Source organism: Chiloscyllium plagiosum, unplaced genomic scaffold, assembly GCF_037043375.1.
Source record: "Chiloscyllium plagiosum isolate Xiang-an unplaced genomic scaffold, Cpla_swu_hap1 HiC_scaffold_12, whole genome shotgun sequence".
Classification (NCBI taxonomy): domain Eukaryota; kingdom Metazoa; phylum Chordata; class Chondrichthyes; order Orectolobiformes; family Hemiscylliidae; genus Chiloscyllium; species Chiloscyllium plagiosum.
Window position 1 is genome coordinate 21,590,400 of NW_028270150.1, and position 22,322 is coordinate 21,612,721.

Here is a 22,322-nt window from a genome sequence, read left to right on the forward strand (position 1 = left end):
TGGGTGTATGAATAGGAAGCGTTTAGAGGGATATAGGCCAAATGCTGGCAATGGGACAAGGTTAATTAGGATATCTGGTTGGCAAAGACAGGTTGGACCGAACAGTCTGTTTCCATGCTTTACATTTCTATGACTCTAAGTTTAGATTAGAGTAGATTCCCTACAGTGTGGAAACAGGCCCTTTGGCACAACAAGTCTGAAGAGTAAGCCACCCAGACCCATTTCCCTCTGACTAATGCACCTAACACTATGGGCAACTTAGTATGGACAATTCACCTGACCTGGACATCTTTGGACTGCGAGGAAACCCACGCAGACACAGGGAGAATGTGCAAATCCACACAGTCAGTCGCCCAAGGCTGGAATTGAACTCAGGTCCCTGGTGCTGTGAGGCAGCAGTGCTAACCACTGAGCCACCGTGTTGCCCCTAAGTATTCATTAAGAGAATAGCAGATTGAGACATGTCCTTACTGATTAAAGTTCATAAGATGATTAAACACATTGTGTTTGATATTGTTCCAAATAAACAGAAACATGAGGGTTAGAGAGAAGGTTGAGAGGGGCTGTGTGGTGCTACGTGCTTAATACTTAAAGCAAGAACTAGACTGCACATTTATCAAATGTGGATGAAGCTGGTCACTGATGTAATTGATGTCCATTTGCTGAATTCTTTCAAGTAATCAGTTGGTATGGCTAAGGATTAGCAATTGGAAGGCTTTATTTTGTTGCCTCTACATTGACTGGGCTTTCTGCTCCTTCCAGAGGCTTTTCATTGTGCTGAGTATGTCTACTGTCTAAATAAACTGTGCAAGGCTGGATGATCTAATGGATCCTTTTCTGTTTGCCATTGTGTGCTGATCCGAAAAGAGGGTTTGGATCAGGGAAATTGTTAAGTCCATATTGTTCAGTTCATATTTTGAGAAGGTAGCTTAGACCCTAACTTTTTCTTATTTTAAAGTTATATGCGAAAATGCCATGTTCCAAATGCAATACGACTGGTCAACGTACTCAATGTTAAGCACAACACAAGTTATTTAAACACTATATTTCAAATGCAAACAAACGAAAGAGGAATTTAGAATAATTTAACTATTGGCATACTTAACCAAATAATAGATACAGTACCTAATACTTACACCGAAAACATCAAATCTCCTGCTCCCCAGATGCTGCCTGACCTGCTGTGCTTTTCCAGCACCACACTTTCTGCTCTGATCTCCAGCATCTGCAGTCCTCACTTTCTCATTATTTATTATTTGTTCCAATGTAGTAGCATCCCATAAACACACCCCTTGGCAACAATGCAAATTCAGACACAGATTTTTACATGCAGTTTTCTAATCCAGGAGCAAGAAACATCCAAAGAAAATTAAGAGATCATAGCAGCCAAGAGACATTCACTGAAGCTTCCAACTCTTTTGAGATGCCAAACAGCTGCTGATGTTCCTGTAAAAACTAAAACCCAGAAATTCGGGTCTATCAGCCATTCAGGTTGCTTCCATTGTTCCAACTTAAAAAAAAACTGAAGTCCTCACGAGTTATTTATTCTAGTGGTTCTGGTAGACTATGCCTCTGCCTTACAACGTCTCTTCAAACAAAAAAAAGGACAAAATAACCTTTGAAGGTGACAGTATCTTCACAATATGCTCTAACTCATTCAGAATGTTTGCCAGCTTCTCACCATAACATCTAAATCACAAGACATCTGTGCTTTTTGTTGTCTTTCTGAATTCTTTCTTAAACTGCAGTAAGTTTTACACTACGGTTAATTAACTGCAACCACAGAAAAGCAATTTACCTGAGGGAAGATTACCATTGGAGGCAGTCAAGAGTTGGGTCATTAGGTTGACCCTGGGTCTTGAGGGGTGATCTAATGAGTAGGGGCTGAGTAGGTTGAACATGTACTCATTGCAGTTTCGAAGAACAAGGTGACCTTATTGAAACTTGTAAGACTCTTAGCGGACGTGAAAGATTAGATGTGAAAAGGTTGTTTCCCCTTGTGAGAGAGTCGAGCACTGGAGAGTATAATCTCAGAATAAGGATTCATCCAAATAAGACAGAGATGAGGAGAAATTTCTTCCTTCAGAGGGTGATGAGAAAGATGGTAGTGTGGAATGTTTGTAACAGCAGAGGACTGCAGAGGCTGGGTCGTTCAGCGCATTCAAGACTTTTTTTTTAAATCAAAGGAGTCAAGGGCTAGGGGAAATGGCAGAAAAGTGAAACTGGGGGTTATCGAATGAATAGACTCATTGGGCTGAATGGCTTACTTCTGCTCCCGTGTTTTATGGTCTTATTTGATTAGAGAGTTAATTGTAGGATGCATTTGGTTAAAGTGCTCAGGTCTCAAAAGAGCAATTATATTAAGACACGATGTAATATTTATTCACATGAACTATTAAACCGAGGGAAAAAACATCCTTCTCATATGGGTAGAAAAAAGCTTTCTAAAGGCTTTGTTGTTCATTCAACACACTTTCTAATACTTGGGAATATTTGATAAAGTGCTACTTTGGAGCATAATCACCGGGTTTGTATCTGAGAGTATAAATTCCATCTATGATATAGAATTGTCAATGTGCTCCCTCAGAGTAATTCTTACTGTGTCTCAAAGTAATCAAGTTCCAGCGCTAACCTACCCCCACATACATGGCAATGATTATTGGAAAGAAAAAGAATCAGAACAAACCTTTGTGGATTTCTTGTTCCACTTCAGTGGTGCTTTTGAGTATTTGCACGTAGTCCTTGTACTTTATTTTCCCTTTCCAAACATTCTCCTTTCTGACTTTTTTGAGCTTCAGTTCCAATGGGCATCTTGTCACAATCCCTGTCACACATTAAAACAACATGAGGACTAAAAATACCATGCCAATTCAGGTCAATCTTTGCATTGTGATGGGATTACATTTGAGAGTTTTCATCAGGACAAACCAACATGTTAAACAACTGTCTGCCGTACTGAATCTTTTAAAAAAATCATTCATGGAACGTGGTGTGATGGGATGAGCTATTATTTGTTGTCCATCCCTAATAGTCACTTGAAATAAGTGGCTTGTTTGGCCAAGTCAGAGGGCAGTTATGAGTCAAGAACAGTGCTGTGGCTTTTGAGTCACATGTATGGCAGACCAAGTAAGGATATCGAAAGAAATCCAGTTCTTTGAAGCTGTTGCTTTTGAGGACTTCTTGTGAAGGAGTGAAAAATCTGAAAGATTTGTGCCATTGACCCATTTCCTCAGTTTTTCCTTCCCTCCATTCATAACATTTCAAATAAACAGCAATTCTTGTTACATATTGAAACTTGGTCCATGGGTTCTGTTAACCTAGATCTAAAAAGACAGGTGAATTGGGAAATTATACACAATTTGATAAAAGTCTTTAACTTTTGTGATGGTACCAGGGCTTGATTTCCAGCATCCTACCCAAGTGAGGTATGACATAGACAATTCTGCCCATTTTAGGGACCTCATCTCACTGCCACTGCTGTTAACTTAACTGTATGCAAGGGAGTTACCATAAAGGAAGATTAACAAACACACTTTGCAGGGATTTCATTCTGAGGGGGATATATGTCTGATCTTCGTTGTCAGGGACTAACGGAGTGAGGGATGTGAGCTGAGGAAGAGGAATCTTTGAGAGAGCCACTCCACCTTATTACTGGAGAAGTCTCCCCACCAAGCCACAACCCCCTTGATGCCAACACTTACCTATGGCCTGGATCTCTCAGCAAACATTGACTACCTGCAGCTATCAGTGACACTGCATGCAATGCCTCGGTACCTGTTGATTGTCCATTAGATAGGGGATACGGAAAGGGTGGGGTGGGCAACATGCATTCAGGATTCTCGATTCAGCAGATCCCCCTGACAGTAGGTGACAGCGGTCTCTTAGGTGTCGCTGGGGTGGGGGGAGGTTACAGTTTTTGGGTTCAGGTCAGAGGGATGGTGTTGCGTTTCTAGCAGGAGGAGAGGATATCTGTCCAGGGTGGAAGGGATTATGTGGCTGGCAGGGAGTGTACATAGAAGATTCTGGGTAATCCCAGATGGAGGATGGGAAAAATTTCTGGCTGTAACAGCTGCTCCTTTTTTTGAGGCATTTTAGGTGCTGGAAGTGATTTCCTCAAATTCAAGGGGCAGCAATTACTGTTTTATATGCTGTTGCATTGTTTTGGAACTTTGGAAAAAAAAAAGTCAAAACAACAGCAGTTTTAAAAGGGAGAAGAACAGACAAAGGAAGCACGTGGTGAGGACAGTGCAGGAGAGAGAGAGACAGACAGACAGACAGAGAGAACACCTGCACATTTACTGCCTTTGCTGAATTTGAATTCATGTGTCGCTGGACATTGGAGTGCATCTGGGAAAATTAACAAACAGTGAATTTCACTACTAATCTTGGAGCATAGGTGAGGTGCCGGAAGACTGGAGGTTGGCAAACATCGTATCACTGTTTAAGAATGGTGGTAAAGACAAGCCAGGGAACTATAGACCTGTGAGCCTGACTTCAGTGATGGGTAAGTTATTGGAGGGAACCCTGAGGGACAGGATGTACATGTATTTGGAAAGGCAAGGACTGATTCGGGATAGTCAACATGGCTTTGTGCGTGGGAAATCATATCTTACAAACTCAATTGAGTTTTTCGAAGAAGTAACAAAGAAGATTGATGAGGGGAGAGCAGTAGATGTGATCTATATGGACTTCAGTAAGGTGTTCGACAAGGATCCCCATGGGAGACTGGTTAGCAAGGTTAGATCTCATGGAATACAAGGCTCAAAGGTAGAAGACAGAGGGTGGTGGCGGAAGGTTGTTTTTCAGATTGGAGGACTGTGACCAGTGGAGAGCCACAAGGATTGGTGCTGGGTCCTCTCCTTTTTGTCATTTACATAAATGATTTGGATGCGAGCATAAGAGGTACAGTTAGTAAGTTTGTAGATGAAACCCAAAATTGGAGGTGTCGTGGACTGCGAGGAGGGTTACCTCAGATTACAACAGATGGGCCAATGGGCTGAGAAGTGGCAGATGGAGTTTAATTCAGATAAATGCGAGGTGCTGCATTTTGGGAGAGCAAATCTTAGAAGGACTTATACACCTTAATGGTAAGGTCCTAGGGAGTGCTGCTGAACAAAGAGATCTTGGAGTGCAGGTTGATAGCTCCTTGAAAGTGGAGTCACAGGTAGATAGGATAGTGAAGAAGGCATTTGGTATGCTTTCCTTTATTGGTCAGAGTATTGCGTACAGGAGTTGGGAGGTTATGTTGCGGCTGTACAGGACATTGGTTAGGCCACTGTTGGAATATTGCATGCAATTCTGATCTCTTTCCTATTGGAAAGATATTGCGAAACTTGAAAGGGTTCAGGAAATATTTACAAGGATGTTGCCAGGGTTGGAGGATTTGAGCTATAGGGAGAGGCTGAACAGGTTGGGGCTGCTTTCCCTGGAGCGTCGGAGGCTGAGGGGTGACCTTATAGAGGTTTACACAATTATGAGGGGCATGGATAGGGTAAATAGACAAAGTCTTTTCCTTGGGGTCGGGGAGTCCAGAACTAGAGGGCATAGGTTTAGGGTGAGAGGGGAAAGATATAAAAGAGATCTAAGGGGTACATGTATGGAATGAGCTGCCAAAGGATGTGGTGGAGGCTGGTACAATTGCGACATTTAAGAGGCATTTGGATGGGTATATGAATAGGAAAGGTTTGGAGGGATATGGGCCAGGTGCTAGCAGATGGGACTAGATTGGGTTGGGATGTCTGGTCAGCATGGACAGGTTGGACCGAAGGGTCTGTTTCCATGCTGTACATCTCTATGACTATGTTGCTGGGATGTTGTCAGTTTTATTGCTTGCGAAAAGGTACAGCAGCTTTTAGTTCCTCTAACTTGTCTTAGGTAACTATTCAAGTCAGTGAGTTGGGACACTCTGATTCTAACTCAAAGTTGATGAAGGCTGGGTGATCTAGACCAGTGTTTCTCAACCTTTCCGTATTCAATGCCCCCTTCTTATCCTTGAAATCATGCAATGCCCCTAAATCACTAAAATCTGTTTTTGCACTTATAACTGCAATACACTGCAGTGCTGAAAATGGAAAACTTTTTGTGAAATATGTTTTATATGCAACAAAAAATAAATGTTATCATTTATTACTGTTCTTACTGTCCACCTACTTTTGGCTCACTCTGTATAAAATTTAGTCTGTGATAGCAAAATAGTCAATGCAATCCTTGTGGTTCATGTTGTCTTGCTAAATCATATACATCTGGTTCAATTTTTGTCAAAAGCAATCTCAGGTCACCACGCTGAACAACACCCATGCGATTACGGGTCTTATCTTGTATTCTAGCACTGAATCCTTTCTCTACCAAAAAAGAGGTAGGAAATGGTCATGCAAACCGCTTTGCCTCTTCGCTTAATAGCAGGAAATGACATCGGGTGGTGTCTTGAATCCAAACAAGGGATTTGCGAAAACCGAATTTTCATTGCAGTGTCGCTTTGGAGCCCTATCATTTCTACCTGAAGGCGAATGTCCATTTCTTCTGCGCGTGAGATAAAGGGGTCAGTCAGCCATGTAGGGATCTCCATCTCGATAAGATCAGCAAATCATATTTTCATATCATGCTGCAGTACACGAACGTGAGCTGAATAGATAAGTAATTGATCATCAGTAACATCCTCTGCGATATTGTTTAAACTCGGGAACTGGTAAAACTCACGACGACTGATATTCCGATGAAAGAGATCAAGTTTTGCAATAAAAGATGTAACAGCATTCCTTGCTTTTATGAAACTCACATTATCTCCTTGTAACTGAATGATCAGCAAATTGCACTTATCGAATATATCTGCAAGAAATGCATAGTCGTGTTTTACGATTTCGGCTTTCATACAAAGGTTTTCATTATTTCTGTGTAGGAATTCAATGATAGAATTGAACAGTTCATGGAAACGATTGAGGCATTTTCCTTTCGAGAGCCATCTCATTTCTGTGTGTAGCAGCAATTGCAGAAATTCATCTTCATTATCTTTACAGAGTTGGCAGAGAAGTCATTCATTCAGAGCATGTCTCTTTATATAATTTACCACATCTATCACTTGTAGAGAATGGTTGAGGGCTTCACTAAGTTTCTTTGCAGCCAGATGCTGCTGATGGATAATGCAGTGTACTGTGAAAACATGTGGCACTTCTCTCTTTAATAATGTGACAAATCCCTAATGTTGGCCAGTCATAGCATGCGCGCCATCCGTAGCACAAGCAGCAATGTTTTTGAGGGGAACAGGCTTTTTATCAAAATAATCCTTGACGCAGTCGAAGATAGTCTTACGTTTGGTATCTGTTGGTAGATCCAGAGCAAAAAGTAGTTCTTCTCGTATTTCATTTTTGTCGATGAAACGTACAGCTTGATTTTTCATATAGTACTTTCATCAATTTGTAAGGCGATTTCTTTCGATATCAAAAGGGAACATAATTTATCCTCAACATTTGAGACCATTTCATCGATACGCCTTCTCATGGAATCGTTGCTAAGAGGAATACGTTTGATAGTCATTGATGGTTCCTGATGTAGCACGGTTGATAATACTTCGGCAATAGCTGGCAGCACCAACGATTCACCCACGGAATGAGGTTTACCACATTTTGTAATTAGCTTTGCTATGTTGCATGATGCCACAAGGCCATCCATATTTGTGACTCCCATCTTTGAAAAAGCAGTGGAAATCGTTGGTCGCTGATTGAATTTATTTGTTAATGTTTGAAAATATGCCAAACCTTTGTCCCTTTTGTCACAGTGTTTCTTTTCTAAATGTTTAATAAGACGGGAAGGCTTCATGGCCTCATTGGAAAAGCTTTGTTCACAGAGCAAGCACAGTGGTAACTGTTTATTAGTTGGAGATTGAATAAAGCCATATCGCAAATAGTCCATGCTATACTGCCTGCACTTTTTCTTACTTGATGAGGCCATTTTTACACTGTCGCTCGAATACCCTGATGGGCATTACCTTATCATAATAATTTTAAGACGCTCAGACAAGTGGCAAAATTTGATTGGCTAATTAGCTGTAATGAGCATTCATTCTGCCACCCAATAGAATAGTTGAAAAGCTGCGTTTCGTCTTCCTAGAAGCGACACGAATTAGGTAATATTGATCTCAGCAGTAGAATCAGTGTCAACTGCGAATGAGTTCAAATGGCTTGCCATTCACAGAGAAGACTCTCAATAATTGCGCAGCAACCAATCAGAGCGCACGCCTCCATGGATGCAGGGAGACTCGTGTTATGCAACTATCCATCTGCACACAGCAATGTCCTTCAAGGACACAGCCATCTTCCAAGTGATTGGTAAGCTTTCTACAAAGTCATTCAATGCCTCCTTGCTGTCCCCTTTGACTTTAATGCCCACCGAAGGAAGGCATATGCCCCTCAGGGGGTGCTTCCGCCCCCGTTGAGAAACACTGATCGAGACAACAAGTAATTGACCATTGGAAGTTTAAATTTCCCAGACAATTACTGCTCAGTGAGTGCGTTAGAATTTCTGAGAGACTCTGACATGCAGTTATCAGGATACATCTGGGTTGCAAATATCTGGAGACCAGGAGATCTGTGCCTATGTTTTTAACTCAGTGAGGAAGGAGTCCCTGCTGTATCAGGTTATGGGGAGCAAGGTGGGCCATGCCCATAAATGTAAGTAGAGGATTATTTTGAGATGTAGGATTATAATATCACGTGGTTTGAGTTAGCTACTGAAGCAAAAGTAGTTTCTGGGGGAGACTCAGTGTTGATGGGGTGACACCAGTCCTGGCCCAGGTAAATGGTAATTCTGTTCAATGGTTAAATAGAAAAAGATATTGAAGTTACTTGTTTGACCATGACTACTGTAAATTGTAATTAAGTGTTGGCTGGCAAAAGTCTAATGGACAAGGCCTGATTTAAAAGAGGAATAGTTAAGGCATATTTTCATGAAGGGGAAAGATAGAATTAACAAAACCAGAGTTCTCTGTATGATGAAAGAAATAGAGGACAAGATGAAGTAGAAGAATCGCACGTAGGATAGATGTCAATTGGATAATAAAAAAGTGACCTTACCTGCTAGCTGTTCGATTTGAGAATAAACTTATTGAATGTTTTTATTTTAATGTGCTGAGTCTTTCAACCAATGAACAGTGTGAACTATTTGAAATACTCAGCATTTTAAATGAAAACAGTGTGAACTGTTCATTTTCCTAATCTTGTAAACTGTACCATAGATGAACATGTAGCATTTGGTAAAATAGTTTGATAGTATCTTAGGACAGTGAGCTCATTGTTCATCTATTGATATATTTCCTCTTCACCCAGAGTGAGAGTGTTGAACAGGTAATGACTGATTCCGAAATTTTCGAACCTTTTCCTCTGGGAAGTGACACCCCGGACAGTGCCTCCAGTACTGAGCTCTTCCCAGAGCTCTGGTCTCCAATCACAGCGATGGCTGGAAGTCCCAGATCTTTGTCCACACCAAAAGCTCTCAGTTGGTCAATGAGATCAATACAAGGTCGTACTTTACTTTCATACTCATTGAAAAACACAGTGTCCATTGCCTGAGGGGAAACAGCAGTCATTGTCAAACAAGTCATATCAACATCTTTTACAACTTAACCTTTGAACAAAATTCCCATGGTAGGAATAAAAAATATATTTCATTAACATGATAACTGGATTTGCAAGACTGCAGATCTCTGCAACGTGTGTAGGGACATTCTGAGACCACTTCAATGGTTTTGACTGCTCCTGAGGACGAACTAACATAGAAACATGGAAGATAGGAGCAGGGGGAGTCCATTCGGCCTTTTGAGCCATTCATGAAGATCGTGGCTGATCGTCCAATTCAATAGCCTAATCCTGCTTTCTCCCCATAATCTTTGATCTCATTCACCCCAAGAGTTATACCGAGCCGCCTCTTGAATATGTTCGATGTTTTGGCATCAACTAGTAGTAGTGAATTCCACAGACTCACCACTCTTTGGGTGAAGAACTGTCTCCTCATTTCCATCATAAGTGGTCTACCCTGAATCCTCAGACTGTGACCCTTACTTCTGGTCATTATGACCATCCTCCCTGCATATACCCTGTCTAGTCCCTATAAATCTCTATGATATCTCGCCCCATTCATCTGAACTCCAGCGAAAACAATCCTAACCTAGTCAATCTCTCCTCATATGTCAGTCCTGCCATCCCTAACCTGCTCCCCCCATACTTGATTACTTCCAGTAAGAACAATCTATTGTTGTATTATACAAGTGACGATAGTGCTGAAATTGAGACTCGATCTTTGCCCATGTTAAGAATTAGGAGAAAGTGAGGACTGCAGATGCTGAAGATCAGAGTTGAGAGTGTGGTGCTGGAAAAGCACAGCTGGTGAGGCAGCATCTGAGGAGCAGGCCTGACCGAATGTGCTTTTCTAGCACCACACTCCCAACCCACATTAAGAATTGTCTTCCAAGTTCTTCTGAAGAAGAGTCATACTGGACACAAATTGTTAACTATGTTTCTCTCTCCACAGATGCTGCCAGACCTGCCGAGTTTCCCTAGCATTTTGTCTTCTCATTGTTGGCTGTAGAGCTTGCTGTGAGCAAATTGGTTGCTGCACTTCCTACATAACAATAATGACCACACTTCAAAAAGCTGTATGATGAGATACATATTCTTTCCATTTATTTCTTATGGATACTTGGACAGAGTACCAAAAGGCCACTAGTTCCTGTGGAACCTTCCCTCCTGCAAGTTTATACCCTCAAGAGATTGTCTGGAAAAAGTGGAGGTCAAAGGTCAGGGGACAGATTGGAGAAAGTTGGCTGAAGTTAATGCATTACTTTCACAATGCAAAGACTTGCCTTAATTGATTTTTTTCTCCTTTCTTCCTTCTGTTCTTGTGTCTCCAACACACCAAATGCATTCTTCCAGATGTCCTTCTGACAGGTAGACCCCTTGGAGTTAGAAAAGCCTTGGCTACAGATCGGCACAGCACTCACAGCTGTGGGTACCTCAGCTAGTATGTGTTGTGCTTGCATAATGCCGTTTGTCTGTCCCGAATGTGTTTGCCTGTTTGGTTCCTAAAGGAATGGAAATAGCGTTATAGCTCTACATCAATGGTCACAATTTCAATAGCTCATTAAGCAAACTCCAGTCTAAATATCCAATGCAAATCTCTACAATATTAATCTAACCACCCTCAAACTCACATTCCATTCACTCCCTGCACAGAATCAACATTTCATGTTCCTGAACCTATTTGTACTGAGTCACCTTGACACAGTCAAAAAAGGGAAGTGCAAAAGACTTAATGTAAGTCAGCCTGATTCCCTTATGACCATTGCTGCAGGAAGATGAAGATCCTGCAAGGTACCTAAAGGTCTTTGTCTCATTCTATCCTGTAACCTTCAATCCCAATTAAATATTATACTTTTTTTTGAAGGAATGACTAAATTCGTTAGCTAGGAGTCTGTTGTATGTGCCCGTAACTGTGTGGGGTAAAAAACACGTTAGAGATTCCTTGGGTTTTCTAACTTTAAATCTGTTTTCTTTTCTTGCTCTGAGTCCCTAGTCTGGAAATCCTTTAATGTGTTATGTGGTTCCCTGGTTAAAGTGAATAGATGACTTTCACAAATGGAATAATGTTATCTGTTGTAGGAATATCTGACTTGTATGATGAATCCTCACTATTGCACATCCCACTGTAACAGCTATCTGGATAAATAGTTGTAGGTGTAAAATCCCAGAACTCCATCCCTATCAGTATAGTCATGGACTGCTGCTGTTCAAAATGGCAGCTCAACACCACATTTTTGATGACAATTAGTGTCAGGCAAGCTGGGAAAGCAATGGCCTAGTGACATTATTGCTGGACTGTTAATCAAGAGATCCAGAGAATGTTTCTGGGGACCTGGGTTCAATGGTAGATGGTGAAATCTGAGTTAACCTTTTTAAAAAAGCTGGAATTAAGAGTCTAATGATGACCAGGAATCCATTGTTGGAAAAACTCATCTGGTGCACTAATGTCCTTTATCTGTCATCGTTACTTGGTCAGGACTACATGTGACTGCAGTCCCACAGCCATATGATGGGCAATGAATACTGATCTTGCCAGTGATGCCCTCAGCCCATAAATGAATAAAATAAATGCCTTTCCAGCGAGTGATGCCCATGTCCCATGAGTGAATAAAATATAAACTGCTTACAGTAATGAATGCTTGCTGTTATCATCCTTACCTTTCTTCATGCAGGTCTCACCCAGCTAGCTACAAACACAGCCTTATTTACAACTCGTCCTGAGGATAAGTTATAATGGACTCGGAACGTTAAGTCTGTTTTCTCTTCATGGACATTGCTGGACCTGCTGAGATTCCTGAGCATTTTCTATGCTTGTTTCAGATTTCCAGCATCCGCAGCACTTTTGCTGTTATTTTAATAGGTACATGTGCCTTTTCCCCAATAACTCAAAAGAGTAGAAACAGGAACAGGTCATATTTTCCAAAGAAGTTGCATCATCATTCAATGGATAGTCAAGAAGGCATTTGGTATGCTTTCCTTTATTGGTCAGAGTATTGAGAACAGGAGTTGGGAGGTCATGTTGTGGCTGTACAGGACATTGGTTAGGCCACTGTTGGAATATTGCCTGTAATTCTGTTCTCTTCCTATCGGAAAGATGTTGTGAAACTTGAAGGGGTTCACAAAAGATTTACAAGGATGTTGCCAGGGTTGGAGGATTGGAGCTACAGAGAGAGGTTGAACAGGCTGGGGCTGTTTTCCCTGGAGTGTCGGAGGCTGAGGGGTGACCTTATAGAGGTGTACAAAATTATGAGGGGCGTGGGTAGGGTAAATAGGCAAAGTCTTTTCCCTGGAGTTGGTGAGTCCAGAACTAGAGGGCATAGGTTTAGGGTGAGAGGGGAAAGATATAAAAGAGACCTAAGGGGCAACTTTTTCACGCAGAGGGTGGTACATGTATGGAATGAGCTGCCAGAGGATGTGGTGGAGGCTGGTACAATTGCAACATTTAAGAGGCATTTGGTTGGATATATGAATAGGAAGGGTTTGGAGGGATATGGGCTGGGTGCTGGCAGGTAGGACTAGATTGGGTTGGGATATCTGGTTGGCATGGACGGGTTGGACCAAACCAGGAATGTGAGAGGTGACATGAACAGCTACAGTATTATAGATACTTAATCAACTTGTTCAGTTAAGCTATGACACACCACTGGAGCAGTAGACCTTCTAGTTCAGAAATAGGGACACTAAAACTGCACCACAAGAGCTCTCAAATTTCAAGAGCTACTATGGTGGGACATGAGAAAGGAGTAAACTAGCACCAGGATGCCTGGTCAACATACTCATCCCACACGGACTCCGGAACACCTTTAAACCAGCAGAGTTCGGACCCAAACAGGACAAACAGTACAGACTACAGATTCAAAAACACCAGCAACAGTTCTCCTTCAAGATCCTCCGCTCCACACTTGCAGCAATGCGCCGGCACCTAACCTCTCTACAGTCAGCCCTGCCTCAGCTGAGGGCCACTATCTCTCAGAATTGCAAAGGATCCACTCTGCACTACATCCTCAGGAGAATTCATACTCTCAACAAGCAGTATTTCAACTCCATCTCAAACATCAAAAACTGCAAGTACAACAAACGTTTATCTACCCACCTCCATAACCAGCGCTCCTCAAATATTCCAGAAGATTTCCCCGGCCTCTGGAACTATTTGGACGCCATTAGCCATGCGGCTGATGCAGCTGCCACCCCCACGCTGATTGATGATGTAACATCCGCCCCCATCACCACCACTCCCACAACCACTTCCGCCCCTCACAATTCCTCATGCACCACACGTGACATCACTTCCGCCCCTCACATCATCGCTGATGTCACACGCTCAGTGGCTTCCACCACCCCTACTGCCGTGTCTGCCACCATTTCCGCCCCCACCAACGCCACTCACCTGCATTCTGCTGACACGCCCCCCACATATCCCACTGTCACCATTCATGGCCCCCAGAACCCTGAGGGGAATACCCCCCTGCTCATGACTCCACCCCCATTCCCCCCACCATCACACCCACTCCAGTTACCGGCTCCGCCCCCACTCCCAGCTCCACACCCACACCAGATCCCAGCTCCCAGTCCTGCCAAGTTTTCACCATCCCTCCAGACCTTCCCCTCACTGAGGACGAACGATCAGTCCTCAGCAAAGGACTCACCTTCATCCTCCTCCGTCCACGCATCAATGAATTTAATACATGCCATGACGTCGAACACTTCTTCCACCGCCTCCGCCTCCGAGCTTACTTTCACAATCAGGACTCCTGCCCACCTTCCGAGGAGCCCTTCGCACACCTCTAACACACTGCATCCACTTGGACAACCTGCACTGGCCTATTACCTGCCCTCGACCTCTTCATTTCCAACTGCCGCTGGGACATTAACCGCCTTAACCTGTCTACCCACCTCCCCCACTCCAACCTCTCATCCTCACAACGCGCAGCCCTCCAATCCCTCTGCTCCAATCCCAACCTCACCATTAAGCCAGCAGATAAAGGGGGCGCAGTGGTAGTCTGGCGCACTGACTCTACACCGCTGAAGCCAAATGCCAGCTCGAGGACACCTCTTCCTACTGCCCCCTCGACCATGACCCCACCCCCCATCACCAAACTATCATCTCCCAGACCATACAGAACCTCATCACCTCAGGACATCTCCCACCCACAGCTTCCAACCTTATAGTCCGGGAACCCCGCACTGCCCGGTTCTACCTCCTTCCCAAGATCCACAAGCCTGACCACCCTGGCCGACCCATTGTCTCAGCATGCTCCTGCCCCACTGAACTCATCTCTACCTACCTCAATGCTGTCCTATCCCCCTAGTCCAGGAACTCCCCACATACGTTCGCGACACCACCCACGCCCTCCACCTCCTCCAATACTTCCTTTTCCCCAGCCCCCAATGCCTCATCTTCACCATGGATATCCAATCCCTCTACACCTCCATCCACCATGACCAGGGCCTCCAAGCCCTCCGTTTTTTTCCTTTCCCGACGTCCCCAACAGTACCCTTCTACCGACACTCTCATTCGTTTGGCCGAACTGGTCCTCACCCTTAACAATTTCTCCTTCGAATCCTCCCACTTCCTCCAGACCAAAGGGGTAGCTATGGGCACACGTACGGGTCCCAGCTATGCCTGTCTCTTTGTTGGCTACGTAGAGCAGTTGATCTTCCGTAATTACACCGGCACCACTCCCCACCTCTTCCTCCGCTACATTGATGACTGCATTGGCGCCACCTCGTGCTCCCGCAAGGAGGTTGAGCAATTCATCAACTTCACCAACACATTCCACCCTGACCTTGAATTTACCTGGACCATCTCTGACACCTCCCTCCCCTTCCTGGACCTCTCCATCTCCATTAATGACGACCGACTTGACACTGATATTTTTTACAAACCCACCGACTCCCACAGCTACCTGGATTACACCTCTTCCCACCCTACCTCTTGCAAAAATGCCATCCCGTATTCCCAATTCCTCCACCTCCACCGTATCTGCTCCCAGGAGGACCAGTTCCACCACAGAACACACCAGATGGCCTCCTTCTTGAGAGAACACAATTTCCCTTCCCACGTGGTTAAAGATGTCCTCCAACGCATCTCGTCCACATCCCACACCTCGACCCTCAGACCCCAACCCTCCAACCGTAACAAGGACAGAACGCCCCTGGTGCTCACCTTCCACCCTACCAATCTTCGCATAAATTAAATCATCCGCCGACATTTCCGCCACCTCCAAAAAGACCCCACCACCAGGGATATATTTCCCTCCCCACTCCTTTCCACCTTCCACAAAGACCGTTCCCTCCGTGACTACCTGGTCAGGTCCACGTCCCCCCTACAACCCACCCTCCCATCCTGGCACTTTCCCCTGCCACCGCAGGAATTGTAAAACCTGCGCCCACACCTCCTCCCTCACCTCCATCCAAGGCCCTAAATGAGCCTTCCACATCCATCAAAATTTTACCTGCACATCCACTAATATCATTTATTGTATCCGCTGCTCCCGATGCGGTCTCCTCTACATTGGGGAGACTGGACGCGTCCTAGCAGAGCGCTTTAGGGAACATCTCCGGGACACACGCACCAATCAACCACACCGCCCTGTGGCCCAACATTTCAACTCCCCCCTCTCACTCTGCCGAGGACATGGAGGTCCTGGGCCTCCTTCACCATCGCTCCCTCACCACCAGACGCCTGGAGGAAGAGCGCCTCATCTTCCGCCTCGGAACATTTCAACCCCAGGGCATCAATGTGGACTTCAACAGTTTCCTCATTTCCCATTCCCCCACCTCACCCTTGTTCCAAACTTCCAGCTCAGCACTGTCCCCATGACTTGTCCGGACTTGTCCTACCTGCCTATCTTCTTTTCCACCTATCCACTCCACTCTCCTCCCTGACCTATCACCTTCATCCCCTCCCCCACTCACCTATTGTACTCTATGCTACTCTCTCCCCACCCCCACCCTCCTCTAGCTTATCTCTCCACGCTTCAGGCTGTCTGCCTTTATTCCTGATGAAGGGCTTTTGTCCGAAACGTCGATTTTACTGCTCCTCGGATGCTGCCTGAACTGCTGTGCTCTTCCAGCACCACTAATCCAGAATACAATGGGAATTGACCAGGCAAGAAATTCCGGGCTTGATTTAAAACAAAGCATAAAAAAGGGAATTGCTGGAGAAACTCAGCAGGTCTGGCAGCATCTGGGGGGAGAGAACAGAGTTAACGTTTTGGGGCCAGTGATCCTTCTTCAGAACAGGTGAGAACTTGAAGAAGAGTCTCTGAAGAAGCATCACTGGATCCGAAACATTAACTCTGTTTTCTCTCCACAGATGCGGCCAGACCTGCTAAGTTTCTCTCATGCTTTCTTGTTTTGTCGGTTGTTTCAGATCTCTAGCATCCACAATTCTTTGTTTTATTTCAATATTTGACTTGTTGTGTATAAACTCAGAAGATGTGTGAAGCCTTCCAGTGTTGATGAGGCTGACTCTCATGTATATGAATGTAGAAAACAATTATTCACCTGAATTGGAGTTTCCTATCAGTTTGTTGAGTTTATTGATATATTGCCTGAGTCCTCGAGTTATTAAAAATCTATTGATCAATATGTTGGATACTCTCATTGAGTGAATTTCAATGATTCACAGTCATTGATTCAAGAAGACAATTTTTTTATCTCTGTTCTAAATGGCCAATCCATTGTGCATGTTTGTACAGTGATCATCCCACTGTAGTGTGAATCTGGAGGCCTGAGTTAATACTCTAGTGAGTGACCTTTGTGTTTTAAAAAAAACCTGCCATGGCTTAAAATTCAACTGATTCATGAATCTGGAATAAACATTGGACTCATTAATAATGAATATGTCTGAGCCAGATTTTTGTTAAAAAAAAAGCAGCATCACAAATTTCCTTCCAGGGAGGAAATGTACCATCTAAACCTGATCTGGCTTCCTAGTGGTTTAATCTAATGTGGTTGACTCTTAACTGACCCTCAAAATGACCTAGCAGTTGTAGGTGGTCCATGTCTACCTATTCAATTAGGGATGGGCAATCAATGCTGGTAATGTTTACATGCCTGGAATCAATAAACATTCAAGACAATTTGGGCGGCATGGTAGCTCAGTGGTTAGCACTGCTGCCTCACAGCACCAGGGTCCCGGGCTCGATTCCAGCCTCGGACGACTGTCTGTGTGGAGTTTGCACATTCTCCTCGTGTCTGCGTGGGTTTCCTCCAGTGCTACGGTTTCCCTCCCACAGTCCAAAGACGTACAGGTCAGGTGAATTGACCATGCTAAATTGCCCATAGCGTTAGGTGCATTAGTCAGAGGGAAATGGGTCTTGGTGGGGTACTCGTCGGTGTGGACTTAGTGGGCCGAAGGGCCTGTTTCCACACTGTAGAGAATCTAATCTGAGACTACTATCCCAAGATTTGGACTTACCAGCCTTGGAAATACCTTCAAGCCTTCTCAGTATTTTATAAGTGAACAAGATCACCACCTGTTAATCTAAAATCAATTTTCCTCCATCACACTCTTGTCCCAGGAATCAGTCCAGTGAACATTTGCTGCATCCATTGAAGACAAGTGTATCCTTTATTAGGTAAGGGGCTAAAGCAATACAGAATACTTTCAGTATGGTCTTAACTGAAGCCGACCAGCACCTGAGTCACTATAGTCCCAGAGGCCTGCTCTCTCATTAGAGAGTGAGAAAGAGAGTAGGAGAGAAGGAATGAGAAAGAGAGAAGGAATGAGAAAGAGAGAAAGAGCGAGAGAGAACTCAGTTAACTCAGCCACATTAGAGAGATTTGAACATTCCTTGGATACGCACGTGGCTGATGATGGGATAGTGTAGGAGGATGGGCTTAGATTATTTCATGGGTCGGCACAACATTGAGAGCTGAAGGGCCTGTTCTGCGCTGTATTATTCTCTGTTTTATGAAAGAGTGAGGGAGAGAGCGAGAGGATTAGTCTGGTTTAACCTGAGGGTCACCATGCCTAAGGTGAGCAGTGAGGTTGAGAAGATGGGACCTTCATTGTATCCTCAGTCGATGTGGGAATTAAACTTGCGTGGGGGCCGGGGTGGTGGGGGGTGGGGGGTGGGGGGGGGGTTGTCAGTTAGTTCAGTTGAATGGATGGTTGGTTTACAATGCAGAGTAATGCCACGTGGTGGAAAGTGAGACTATTGTAGATTGAGATCAGTTTTTTGTCAGTGCTGGAGGGCATCTTATGCACTGTATGATTCTGGGAATTTACAATTATCAGATTTAGAACCTATCTGGGCCATTCTCAGCATGTAATATTTTCTTGGGGATAGAAGGCAGAGAGGTTCGCATAGTGTGAGTTCCCATAGATACAACTGAACCCTGAAGCAGCTTTGAAACAAGTAGAGGGGAGATCTGCCAGGAGCTATGGAACAATAATGACCACAAGAGCTTTCATAAGCCAAGCATTATTTTCTGATCTGGAGTCACTAAGCAAGAAAGCAATGAGACTAATATTTGAATTGTAGGTCCCACAATCTAGAGGGTTCTTGTAGGTTGCCTATCGTGAAAGGATGTCCAGAAATCTCTTAGTTTGCAGAATAGCAGGGGCAGTGTTTTTGAAGTGTTCAATGAAAGTGAATTCCTGAGAACTGTGGCACTGTTGCTTTGGTCCCAGGAGAAATGAAGAAACCCTCAAGATCATACAAGACGAGAGAAATTTTTGAATTAAGATAGAACGAGAACAAGAATAGTCTTCTTGGGATGTTTTTAGTTTAAAAAGTATGTGTTTACAAAATATAATGTTAAGTTAGAAGCACCTCTTATTTCTTCTCTAGTAGAACAAAGTGTTTATTTGTTTAACATGTGAAATCTCATGGCACAATTCTTCCATTTAATAACTGGGAGTTTGAATTTTTCCCATAAAATTTCTGGTCTCCCTCAAGATCATTACAGAGAGATTGTACTTTTGTGAAGAATTTTGAATTTACTTCTAACTGCTTGCTACTGCTAAAGTTTCTACTCCACTCACCTTTTGTACCTTCATAATTCACATTGTTTAAGACCTTAATTGCAGACTGAACCACACCTTCATACACAAACCGTAATGATTCAAAATTCCATTCTTAGTATTTACTCATTAACTAATCTCAACACTATTAGAAACAGGAAAAGAGCAGCTTTCCTCCTGAGTAGTCTTGTGCTGCAGTGGTAGTGTCCTTACTCCTGCGACTGGTAGACTGGGTTCAAGTCCCACCTGCTCCAGAGTTGTGTAATAATATCTCTGAACAGGTACAAGCATACATTTCCCCTTTGAACAAAGGAGAATGGTAAATAAGCCAAGGCTACACAGGTCGCTGACTGTTGGCCACTCGGAGAATGCCAATCAATATCGGTGTTAGGAAAGCAGAACATAACATCTTTAATATATTCAAATAGCGTGTGAACACTTGGAAGTGGATCTTTTTCAGCTGACAAAGGAGCAGCACTCCAAAAGCTTGTGGTTTCAAATAAATCTGTTGGACCTGGTGTCATGTGACTTCTGACTTTGTCCACCACAGTCCAACACGTATCCCACCTTAAAGAAGTGGTGAAGGAGTTGTAGTTGGATAGTTGGTCCTGACCTACCACTTCCTCATGTCCTTTGCCAATTTAGTGCCTTTCTACAATACAGACATGCAATACCTGTACGATCTCCACACTTTTTCTTGATGAATTGGATCTCTTGTTCCGCTGCTGACTGGAATTCATGCTTGCCACCAAAAGCCAATCTCTAGGAAAATCTTGAGATTAATCTGTGGAAATTATTGCAATTTTCTGTTCCAGTTTTATTTCTTTGCAACAAAAGACATTAACCCAAAGGGTAATATGTTCATGAGATTTGGGTTGTAAACAGTCAAATTTTGTTCATTGAAAAAAATGTACAATTGTATTGAAAGATGAACTAGCTATCATTTTATCATTTCACATAGCCAGGATATATTTAGGGAATTAAAAAAGAATCCTGCGTTGCTTACATGTTGAACGCTATAAAATATAATATAGAAGGTTAAAGCTGGATGTGATTGATGTATTTAGGATTCTGAAGGAACTGACAGGGTAGACAGCAAGAAATGTTTCTCACTGTTGGATGACTCTGGGATGAGGTTTCAGGTCGAGTTAAGAAAGGTTTTTGCATTCCAAGGCTGGCAAAAATGCTGAACTCTCTGCCATGAAAAGCAATAAATACCATCTCAATTGCTACTGTGTCTCAAAAATCCATCAATTTCAAGAAAAAATGTGATATGTTTGCTACACAAAAGTAAACAGTGGTCTTGAACCAAGGCACATGGATAAGGCTTTGATTTCTGGCTCAAGGTAATGGCTCAAAGGGTAAAAACAAGGACTGCAGATGCTGGAAACCAGAGTCTAGATTAGAGTGGTGCTGGAAAAGCACAGCAGGTCAGGCAGCATCCGAGGAGCAGGAAAACCAATGTTTCGGGCAAAAACCCTTCATTAGGAATAGAGCTAAAGGTCATAATCGCTATAAGCAACCATTTGTGTCACATGGAATGATATTCAGACATTACGGACAATATCGCTGTACAAGATACCAATGAGCTTAACTCTAAATAGAGCTCCGTGCCGAGTCCTCTGGGTGTGTTTTCGACAGGGGCCATGTGAAATAAATGTGATTGCCCATCACCCCCCCCTCACAATTTCTCACCCAGTCCCAAGCTCCACGAAACAGAGAAGGGGTTGGCATCTACCCACTTTATGTCAATGAATCCTGACCCTAAATTGAATCCCAACATTATGTGGCCCGCACCGCATAGATCATGCCTAGTACACCTAGATTTCTCACATCTATGAACTGGAAGAACATGACTTACTTGGAATGTGAGGCATCCACTTATTTCAGGAAGCTTTTTCTAACATTTGTTTGAATCATGACTGAACTGTCACATACCTCCATGTTCCACATCCCTCAATACACTTTCTGGACAAAAGCCTTTAAATATCATGTTTAAGCTTAACAAATGAAGCTACATGAAGCTGCTGTTCCCAGAAGATCATTCAAAACTTTTACCACTTGGGCAGTGTTTTCTAACTTAGTTCCCGAAAGACTTTTCTCGACTAGTCCCCCTTGTCTTCCACTCACTAGCCAGGAGAAGTAAATAGTACCTCTCTAACAAATGCAATGAATGCTGGAGAAACCTAGCAGGTCCTGCAGCATTTGCAGAGAGAAACACAGAACTAACATTTTGAGTCCAGTAGGACCCTTCTTCAGATCTGGAAAGTTTCTCTCTATCTGCCCTCTCTTTTCCCATATAACGTGAAAAGTTGGATCAAATCACACCTTAACATTTTAAATTCTTAGGAATACAACCTGAGATTATATCATCTCTCCTGGAAATGTAAATACTTGGTGTCCAGGAATCATTTCAACCAATCAATAATGAACTCCCCCACCCAGCCAGTGTAATTTTTTTTTGTAATCAACCTGCTTAGAGATGCTGTGACATACATCTAGAGCAGATAAAACTTGAACACGGGTCTCCTGGCTCAGAGGTAGGAACATTAAACAGCAACCCTGCGCCAAATATATCCAAGCCAGTGTATCCTTAGATGTGGAACTCAGAACAGGTCAGTACTCCAAGGATAGGCTAACCAGTGCGAAAGCACAATCCCTACTGCCACATGCTGTCTTCATCCCTTTCCCTGGGAGGCATCTGTGTCAGAATCAGACTGTTCACCACCTCAGTGTCATTTTTCAACACAGCATCCCTACAGTGTGGAAACAGGCCATTT

At 43.5% G+C, this 22,322-nt stretch overlaps 1 protein-coding gene across 3 annotated transcripts in view; it reads right to left on the reverse strand.

The window, feature by feature from the left end:
- LOC122555398 (interferon-induced GTP-binding protein Mx3-like) overlaps positions 1–22,322 on the reverse strand; it is a 45,809-nt gene that overhangs the window by 22,380 nt on the left and 1,107 nt on the right. Inside the window, exons 2-5 of one of the 3 annotated variants that reach the window (XM_043701368.2) lie at positions 20,217–20,326; positions 10,850–11,068; positions 9,364–9,556; positions 2,687–2,824 (exon numbers count right to left, since the gene is read on the reverse strand). In XM_043701368.2, coding sequence (XP_043557303.2) covers positions 2,687–2,824; positions 9,364–9,556; positions 10,850–11,068; positions 20,217–20,282 — 616 coding nt within the window. In that variant the 5' untranslated portion in view covers positions 20,283–20,326. The remainder of the gene's footprint in view (positions 1–2,686; positions 2,825–9,363; positions 9,557–10,849; positions 11,069–20,216; positions 20,327–22,322) is intronic. The other 2 variants (XM_043701369.2, XM_087992492.1) reach the window with 2 other exon arrangements.